This window comes from Myotis myotis, unplaced genomic scaffold, assembly GCF_014108235.1.
Source record: "Myotis myotis isolate mMyoMyo1 unplaced genomic scaffold, mMyoMyo1.p scaffold_m19_p_3, whole genome shotgun sequence".
Classification (NCBI taxonomy): domain Eukaryota; kingdom Metazoa; phylum Chordata; class Mammalia; order Chiroptera; family Vespertilionidae; genus Myotis; species Myotis myotis.
The window spans coordinates 103,552,801-103,563,235 of record NW_023416335.1 but is presented as its reverse complement, the minus strand read 5'-3'; the positions used below and the strand labels follow the sequence as shown (position 1 = coordinate 103,563,235).

At 39.2% G+C, this 10,435-nt stretch overlaps 1 protein-coding gene across 1 annotated transcript in view; it reads right to left on the bottom strand.

The window, feature by feature from the left end:
- FREM2 (FRAS1 related extracellular matrix 2) overlaps positions 1-10,435 on the bottom strand; it is a 328,691-nt gene that overhangs the window by 4,576 nt on the left and 313,680 nt on the right. Inside the window, exons 18-23 of the mRNA XM_036299332.1 lie at positions 10,135-10,239; positions 8,642-8,769; positions 8,418-8,552; positions 7,569-7,695; positions 6,564-6,751; positions 2-148 (exon numbers count right to left, since the gene is read on the bottom strand). Coding sequence (XP_036155225.1) covers positions 2-148; positions 6,564-6,751; positions 7,569-7,695; positions 8,418-8,552; positions 8,642-8,769; positions 10,135-10,239 — 830 coding nt within the window. The remainder of the gene's footprint in view (position 1; positions 149-6,563; positions 6,752-7,568; positions 7,696-8,417; positions 8,553-8,641; positions 8,770-10,134; positions 10,240-10,435) is intronic.

The window sequence follows — 10,435 nt, the reverse complement described above, 5'->3', positions numbered from 1 at the left end:
CCTGAAAGAGTGGTGTTGAGTCCACCTTAAATCCATCTGATCCAGGCTGATTCACTAAAAGAGTAGCTTCAGGGTCATCTGCTGCCAGTTTGGCATTAAACAGAATATTTCCAAAACTGGTGGCTTGTGTCTCTGGCTGAGCTTTGTCCTTTAAGAAATAAGAAAAATAAGGATTGCTGTAGAAAATGCCAAATCATGCAAGCTTAGAATGTTTTCCTATTAATTTTGTACAAGTACAAATTACCATTTTATGTCACAATTTAGTTTCATTTGAAAAGATGCTATTATATTAAAACATAAGACAAAAATGCTTAACTTTGAATATGTACCTAGTTCATTGTTTGGGTCAAAGCACTTACTCTAATGAAAAAAATGTAGTTTTGGCAGAGACTGCACCACCTTGAAGGGGAAAGTGGCTATGATTGGAAGCCCAGCCTTACATTCAACCAGGGAGACCTCAGATACCTCCCAGGATCCTACAACAGAATGCCCAGGGACCAGCTGCCTCAGCTGCAAACCGATGAACACCGGGACTCCAGCCTCCCCGACCACAGGTACTTAAAAAGTCTGTACAGTGAGAGACAAAGTGACGCTGAATATGTGGATGGGCCCTGCACCTTCTCAGAGAGCAGATAAAAGGAACAGCTGAATCAAACAACACCCACCCAGAATTGGTGAATTAGACACAGTTGGTGAGGCAATCCACGGACAGAAAGGTCAGATATCTCCTAGAGCAGTGGTCAGCAAACTGCGGCTCCTGAGCCACATTCGACTCTTTGGCCCCTTGAGTATGGCTCTTCCACAAAATACCGACTTCTGCGCATGGGCCACGAAGTTTCAATCGCACTGTACATGTGCACCCGCATGTGGTATTTTGTGGAAGAGCCACACTCAAGGGGCCAAAGAGCCGTATGTGGCTCACGAGCCGCGGTTAGCCGACCACAGGCCTAGAGCCGTAGTTCTCTACCTTCCTAATGCCGCGACCCTTTAATACAGTTCCTCATGTTGTGGTGACCCCCAACCATACAATTATTTTTGTTGCTACTTCATAACTGTAATTTTGCTACTGTTATGAATCGTAATGTAAATATCTGATATGCAGGATGTATTTTCATTGTTACAAATTGAACATAATTAAAGCATAGTGATTAATCACAAAAACAATATGTAATTATATATGTGTTTTCCGATGGTCTTAGGCGACCCCTGTGAAACGGTTGTTCGATCCCCAAAGGGGTCGCGACCCACAGGTTGAGAACCGCTGGCCTAGAGAAAGGTGAGATCTGGGATCGAGGCTGGAGGGAGAAATGTATGTAGTGGGGACTAGAGTCTCAGAAGAAGACTGTGCCCCACAAAATCTGCAGCCATTGGGGTCAGTGTAGCCCTTGAATGTGGAAGGGGGACCACAGGGCTGCTGGCAGAGGGGGACTCTAGATATTAGCCCACAGTTGGGCTGGGCCCAGAAAGGAATCCTGAAGTTCTATACTGGCTGCACAGCGCCGGGGGAAAAGAGTTTGCGCGCTTCCTTTGGCTTTTTTCCTTTTTAACTCCTTGCTTTGGTTGCTAAGTCCAATACATAGGATCTTCCAATTAAAAACACTCACTGAGACTGCAGGGGAAAGTTGTTTTTGTGGAAACTGGGGATCAGAATGGGGAGAGACAAACAGGAAACCAGCTCTGGGGCAGTCTGTCCCTCCAACCCAGTATTAAGTGCGGCAGGGAAAGCAAAATCTAAACACTAAGTAGAGGGGCCTTTTAGCCCTGGATATCAATACAGAAACACTGCAACCCAGGGGTTGTATCAGAAACTGACTCTTGTGTAAATACAACTAAAGGCAGGCTGATAAACAAAGGGAGCAGAGAGATCCCGCCTGCTTAAAAACAGGGTTGTGGCTTATGACACAGAGGAACCACGGTTCTCAAAACTGCCTGGTACTGGCGCAAGAACAGCTCTATAGACCAATGGAACAGAACAGAGAACCCAGAAATCGACCCAAGCCATTATGCTTAATTAATATTTGACAAAGGAGACAAGACAAGACAGTCTCTTCAATAAATGGTGCTGGGAAATTCGGTCAGATACACGCAAAAAAAAAATAAAAATGAAACTAGATCACCAACTTACACCATATACAAAAACAAACTTGAAATGGCTAAAGGACTTAAATGTAAGATGGGAAACCATAAAAATCCTACAGGACTCCATAGGCAGCAAAATAGCAGACATATGTCGTAGCAATATCTTTACAGACATAGCTCCTAGGGCAGTGATGGCAAACCTATGACGCGCGTGTCAGAGGTGACACGCAAACTCATTTTTTTGGTTGATTTTTCTTTGTTAAATGGCATTTAAATATATAAAATAAATATCAAAAATATAAGTCTTTGTTTTACTATGGTTGCAAATATCAAAAAACTTCTATATGTGACACGGCACCAGAGTTAAGTTAGGGTTTTTCAAAGTGCTGACACGCTGAGCTCAAAAGGTTCACCATCACTGTCCTAAAGCAATGGAGATTAAGGAGAAAATAAACAAATGGGACTACATCAAAATAAAAAACTTCTTCCCAGCAAAATAAACCATCAACAAAACAACAAGAAAACCCATTGCATGAGAGAACATATTTACCAATGATATTTCTGATAAGGGTTTAATCTCCACAATTTTCAGAGCACTCATACAACTTAACCAAAGGAAGATAAATGATCCAATCAAAAAAATGGGCAAAGGATCTAAATAGACACTTTGAAAGAGGACATACAGAAGGTCCAGAGACATATGAAAACATGCTCAAAGTTAGTAATCATCTGAGAGATGCAAATCAAAATTACAATGAAGTACCACCCGTCAGAATGGCTATCATCAACAAATCAACAAACGACAAGTGCTGGCGAGGATGTGGAGAAAAAGGAACCCTTGTGCACTGCTGGTGGGAATGCAGACTGGTACAGCCACTGTGGAAGACAGTATGGAGTTTCCTCAAAAAGTCAAAAATGGAACTCCCATTTGACCCAGTGATCCCACTTCTAGGAGTATATCCCAAGAAACCAGAAACACCAATAAGAAAGGATATATGCACCCCTATGTTCATAGCAGCACAATTTACAATAGGTAAGATTTTGAAATAGCCCAAGTGCCCATCAGAAGATGAGTGGATTAAAAAACTGGTACATCTACACAATGAAATGCTATGCTGCTATAAAAAAGAAGAAACTTTACCATTTGCAACAGCATGGATGGAACTGGAGAGCATTATGCTAAACAAAAGAAGCCAGTAGGAGAAAGATAAATGTCACATGATCTCACTCATATGTGGGATATAATGATCAACATAATTTGAAGAACAAGAATGGATTTAGAGACAAATGGTAGGGGATTGTTAGAGAGCAACCAAAGTACTTGTATGCATGCATATTAGCATAAGCAATGGACACAGGCACTGGTGTGGTGGGGGCTTGCCCGGGTGAGAATGTCTGGGGGGATGTGTCAATTGGAGGGAAAGGAGGCATATGTAAAACTTTAGACAATAAAAATAAATAAATAAATAAACAAATAAATAAATAAAGTCATTTTAATTATAGTTGATATTCAACATTATATTAGTTTCAGGTGTACAGCAGAATGGTTAGATCTATATATATAAATGCCTAAGTGACAGAACAACCAGTTGACTGGTTGCTATGATGCACACTGACCACCAGGGAACAGATGCTCAATGTAGGAGCTTCCCCCTGGTGGTCAGTGTGCTCCCACAGCCAACCTCCTGTGGCCCTTTCCCCTGGCCAGCCAACCTCCTGTGGCCTTCCCCGCCCCGGGCAGGCTAACCTCTCACGGCCCCTCTTCCAGGCTAAGCTCCCATGGCCCCGATTGGCCCCGATTGCTAGCCAAACCAAGGGACCCACCTGTGGATGAATTTGTGCACTGGGCCTTTAGTATTTATATAACTTACAAAGTGATTTCCCCCATAAGTGTAGTACCCACCTGACAATAATACTGTAATATTATTGACTATGTTCCCTATGCTGTATATTATATCCCTCTGACTATTTTGTAACTGCCAATTGGCACATCTTGATCCCCTCACTTTTTCACCCAGCCCCTCAACTGCCCTTCCATCTGGCAACTATCAGTTTGTATTCTGTGTATATGAGTTTTTCTGTTTCTCCACATCCTCGCCAACACTTGTTAGTTGATTTATTGATGATAGCCATTCTGACAAGTGTGAGGCAGTATCTCATTGTGGTTTTAATTTTAATTTCTCTGATAATTAGTGACTTTGAACATATTTTTATATATCTAATGGCCATTTGTAGGTCCTCTTTGCAGAAGTATCTATTCAGATCCTCTGGCCATTTAAAATATTTTTATTTAAGTACAGTTGGTATACAATATTATATTCATTATGTTAGTTTCAGGTGTACAATATAGTGATTCAACTTTTCTATACCTTAAAATATGATCACCCCACTAATTCTGGCCTGTAAAGTTTCTTTTGAAAATTCAGCTGACGGCCTTATGGGAGCTACTTTTCTCTTGCTGCTTTTAAGATTCTTTTAGTCTTTAATCTTTGCATTTTAATTATGGTGTGCTCTATGTGGGTTATTTTGCTTGGGACTCTCTGCTCTTTCTGAACTTGTATGCCTATTTAATTTGCTAGGTTAAAGCTTTCCATTATTGTTTCTTCAGATTTATTTCAATCCCTTGCTCTTCTGGTACTTCTCTGATGCAAATGTTAGTACACTTTATGTTGTCCCAGAGGCTCCTAAAAGTACCCTCGTTTTTTTCTTTTTCTGTTCCAATTGAGTGTTTTCCACTATTTTTTTTTCTCATATTGCTAATTTGATCTTCTGTTTCTTCTAGTCTGCTGTTGATTCTATCTACTGTATTTTTCATTTCAGTTATATTCTTTATTTCTGACTGGTTCTTTTTTATGATTTCTATCTTATATAAGTTTTCACTGAGTTCATTATTCTTTCCTAAGTTCATTGTGCATCCTTATAATTAGTGTTTTGAATTTTGTATTTAGTAGTTTGCTAGTCTCCATTTTTTTTTCCCCTGAAATTTTGCCCTGTTCTTTCATTTGGGAAATGTTTCTTTGTCTCTTTTCAGCTGCTTTCCCTGTGTTTGTTTCTATGTATTAGGTAAATCTGCTATGTCTCCCATTTTTGGCAGAGTGTCCTTATGCAGTAGGTGTCCTGTGGCACAATCAGCCTGGTCACCTGAGCTGGGTGCTTCAGGGTCTCTCTTTTGTGAGTTGTGTATGCTCTCCTATTGTAATTGAGTTTTGATTGCTATTGGCACATTAGTGGGTCAGATAGACTCTCAGGCTGACTGGCTGTAAGACTAGCCATGAATACAGTGGATGAATCGTTGTGCAGGGGTTTACCCCACAGAATGAGATTCGCATTAGCAGGGCTCTGGTGACTGTCTAGTACACCCTTTCTGTATGTCATTTGTGGAGTTAATTGGGTTGTGCTCTGGTACGACATGAAGTTAGCTACTGTGTTGGTTCTGGGAACTCTTGGGAGGGGCTCTGGTACAGGCCAAGATCAGCCATTTTCTGTGGCCAGTGCAGGCCACCTGGTAGGAGTTACAAAATGATCTGTAATTTGTTGCTGCCAGTCCTATGTGTGGGGGCACCTGGGAGAGGCTATGTTGTGAACTGAGGCTGGCTGCCACTAGTACTGTGCTTGGGGCTATTTAATAAGTGGTATAGGACATGCCCAGGCTAGCCTCTGCTTTTGGGAGTTTGTGGATCTTTGAGAGATTTTAGGAACATTTGAAGCATGGGCCATGGCCAGCCATTTTTGTCGAATAGCCGCTGAAAAAGGTTCAAATCAGGTGTGTCAGTTGGGTAGGGTCTCAAGGAATCACCAGGGTGGGGCAAGAAGTGTTAGCAGGTTACTAGAGACTCAGATTTGGTGCCACCCTGAACCTGATGGCTGTGTGGATAAAGGGCTTAACAAAGGTACAATGATGCCTGCCAGCATTTCAGTCTTGAACAGATTTGCTTCTCTAGCCCTTGCTGTGAAGCTACACAATTACCATATGTCCCTAAATCCCTGGTGATTTTTGATCTACTGTTTCTTCACTGGAGTGTAGCATGAGTGTCAGCAAGTGAGTCTGTGCTCAGGACCTTTAAGGGGATACCTTAAGAGGGTCTACAGCAATCCTCTGTCTCACCTGGAAGGAAACCCTGCTGATTTTCATAGCCATATGTCATGGGGACTTCGACTGTCAAAACTGGGGGTCTGGGCTGGTGACCCCAGTGTGGGGATAGCATCCCTTGCTCCTCTGGGGGAACCTGTACAACCAAGGTATCCTTCCCTATTCTTAACAGCCACACATGGGTGTGGGATCAGTCTATTTTGCTTTTCCATCCTTCCTATGAGTCTCAATGTGGCTTCTTCTTTATATTCTTAGTTATAATAGTTTTTTAAACTAGTCTTCAGGTGGTTCTCAAGGGTGGTTGTTCTATAATTTAGTTTTAATTTTGATGTGGTTATGGGAGGAGGTAAGTACAGCATTCATTTACTTTATCTTGACTAAAGTCCACACTTACCACAATTTTAAATCTATATAAGAGTGAAGTAGAATCAGCTAAGCAGCCATATTCTGCATTCTTTGGACTGTACTTGGGAACATAGCCATCAGCTCCAGTGCACAGAAACACCTTCTCAATACTGCAGTAAAAGGAATCACCTAGATTCTGGACAGGATCTACCATAACACGACCATAAATAATATCACCTGAAACAGAGATGCAGAAATGTTATTTCTGTTATGTAACACTGCAAACAATTTGTGACAATAATGACACCAGAGAGAATTTCCTTCTCATCTTAGTATGGCATCAAATGCAGAAGACCTTTCACTATTAGCTTCAGGATCTATTTTACTCCTATGCCTTATATATGACCACTTTGCAGAATGACCACAAGTGACTGAATATGTATTGGCCTTCACATATTTAGCCAGTAGTGGAATAATCTCAAGTCTTGGCCTATAACTTAACCTCCATAATATTCCATGTGGTTAAAGTCTAGTTTACATAAATAAGTTAGTTGGTACAATACAGACTAGTACTTTATAGAATAGCACTAAAAACATCAATAAAAAGCTGAATTAACTTTATCTGATTGTGAAAGAGGGTTTAAGGAAATTCCCTGGTATTCAAGTATCTATTTCACAGTCATTACTGAACTCTTATCACATGTTCTAGATATTTGGCAAGAAAATCACAATGCTGGCCCATGAGGCATTTACAACTTCATGTAGCTGCAATATTTGAGTTTGTAAAACTTGAAAATACATTCAAGAAAAAAAAATCCACTTAGGTAAGGAAAAAACAGATTAATTCTCCAAAAATAAAATCATTCAGTAACATAAACCCAATTCCAGTGACACCCCCCTCTCCCAGCCCTACCACAGTGATAAAGACCCAATTATATTCTCAAAACCATAGAAGAGGTTACAATTTTTCTCCTCAACACAATTCTAATAAAGCAAAACACAACAGATATAATGTATAACATACAGAGCAGGCCCCTCATTTGTAAAGTGATACCTTCTGCAAAAGCAACATCACTCTCATGCCCAAATCCCATGGATCCATCAGACAACCAGAGACTCTTCTTGGAGAGTAGGTACATTTGGGTGTTCAAGCTAAACTCAGCCGCCACTGGATCACTGACCTAAAACCAAGTGTAAAAGCCCTATTATATGTTGTTGATTATTCTGATGGTACACAAACATATTATTCACAGATACACACATTTACTGTACACTGATATGTAAAATACTAAACATAGTATTGTAATTTTCAGGTCCAACCAAATAAATTTAGGGAATTGTAATATTGGTTTTGTCCTTTTTGAGAAGGCTAAACTAACGAGGTTAATTCAGTTTTTGAATGAGACTAAATAACTTTGCTTGAGCCCATTTCCATAGGTTTATTGGGGTATATAAGGGACTTGTAAACATCACGGTCAGTGGCAGGCAAACATTTAGTATTGATTCTTAGACAAAAAGTGCCTTCACATTTCTTCTAATATATGGCAATTAGGTACTTTGAGGTGGCATGAACTACAGAATATTTATTCTTAAAGGTCAAGAACAAGATAAAGAAATGCAGAAGAACAAGGGAAAATTCTCAGATCTCTAAGGCAGCAAACTCCAAGAAGAGATAATTAAAAATTAACTCTTGCATACTCTTAGATTATGGATTTTATATATTGAACTAACAACTGATAAATGGCAATTCTCTTCCTACTTCCTATATGTCTGACTTCCTTTTCCCCCCTAGGATATAGGAATTAAAATCACTGTGTGAATTTTTTTAACTGATAAAAGTAAACCAAACAAATAACATAGTGGGATTCTACAAGTCACAGGAAAATAATCCTATGAGACATACCTGCTGGAATCGGATGTCAAGGTCAAAGGTGACAGGTTCTCTGGGGTTGCAGGTGACAGGCAGGTGATACTTCTGATGCAATAGGGTGGTGCACGGCAGCAGTTTTATAGTATAGGTTCCTGAGTAGTCACGTACCTTTGAGGAAAAGAGAAGGCACTTAAAAATCTGAGGTGCAATCAGAGGTAACAGAAAAGGAAAATGAAGTAAGAGCCTTAGTCACTTACTGCAAAATCAGAGACAAAGCTCCATTGCTGGACTGGCTGGTTATAGGTTGGTTCACTCCTTATTAGGTGCAGGGAAAAAGTCAGTTCTGGATGATCAGCTGACATGATCATTGATCTTGTGAAGGATCCTAGAAAAGTGCCAATTACAATAATGCCATGGTGGTTTAAAGGGTACATAACAGTTTAGAGTTTTCAAGTATTTTAGGATACATTATTTGCTTTTATTCTTATAATGAGCCTACAAAATAGCAGGGTTCATATTCTCATTTTGCAGATAGAGAAACTGTGTAACTCTCCCAAGATCACACAGCTAGGTTTTGTACCTTCTGATTCTTAATTCAGTGCTTTTTCCCATTGTATAATTCTGTCAAAAGATACTTGTGCAGAAATGCTCAAATAGTTCAAGGCTAGTTTCAAGAGAGGCAAAACAGTACAACAAAGCCTCATGTGAGTGCATTTATTGTGCACCAAAACTATTAGCTGAACTTCCCAGTCTATTAGCATCCACATAGCTGGGCAAACCCAACTTACATATGGAATCAAATTGTAATTAGATTGGCTGCAATCATGTCTAAACAAATATTCAATTTATTAGAAAGGTAGACATGTGGATGGGAATTGTAAAGGCTAGGAAATCCTTATTTTCCAGAACTGTCAATTACAATAAGATAAATGATTTTTTTTTGTTCTGTACTTCTTGTAGTTTAATATCAAAAATAAATGAACACTTTTTCTATTCCTTAATTTTCAGCCCTATTTTCTCCTTTGTTTAGAGCTCCCACCTAGAAAAAGAAGGACATAGAAGAAAGTGAGTGAATTATTTTCCACTACCAATCTGGCATCACTTGGCATACCATGAAAATATGCAAACCATTTTAGTAATATAGAGAGTCACATGAAAATTTTTTTAATGAAATGTCCTTTATATTAAAAAAAAAAGCTTTGACATGGGACTTTAGTGACTGCTACCTTATTGATATTCAAATCACAGTCCATCAGTTAGTAAAATTACATAGCCAATAATTAAAGGTAACATGTCTGAAACTTAAGTACAACAGTGAAGTGATACTTCTGGATCAATTATAAAGGTTTCTTACATACCTATAAAACAGTTATGAACAGAGAAGTCCTTTCTGAACAAATAACTTATAATTCATTTATTTTTGTACAGTGGAATTGAAGTAGAAAAAGAGATTGTTGTTGCTATACTCTTTAAGGAAAATTTTATTTTAATAAACTCAATAGAGTTTTCTTTTACATTTACTTTAATCATTTTGTATTTTCCCTAAAAGTCTACATAGATAATGATGATTTTGTAGATAATGAGATGTAGCCAAAAAATTATCAATCCTTCATGTAGATAATTGCATCCATGCAATTCATTTGAAATTAAGGACTTCAAAGCCCACAAGGAAGCATGGAAATATGTGTGAATATGGAAAAGCCTACCCTTGTGGTATTGGGAGTGGCTATTAATGAGTAATGGGGCTTACCAGGATGTGACAGCACGAACAAGCCATGGAATTTAGCTTCTGTCTTGAAGTTCACAACCAAGCACCCCTCTTCACCAATGCGCATGCTAGCTGGATACAGAGAACCTACAATGGGGTAACATACAAGAGTAGCAATATTGATGATCAGGCATGCTAATGTACAGGATTTCTTCCAAAAATGAATTCAGATTCACTTCATCTTTTTTAAAAAATATGTTTTTATTGATTTCAGAGAGAGGAAGAGAGAGAGAGAGAGAGAGAGAGAGAGAGAGAGAGAGAGAGAGAGAGAGACACTGATTGA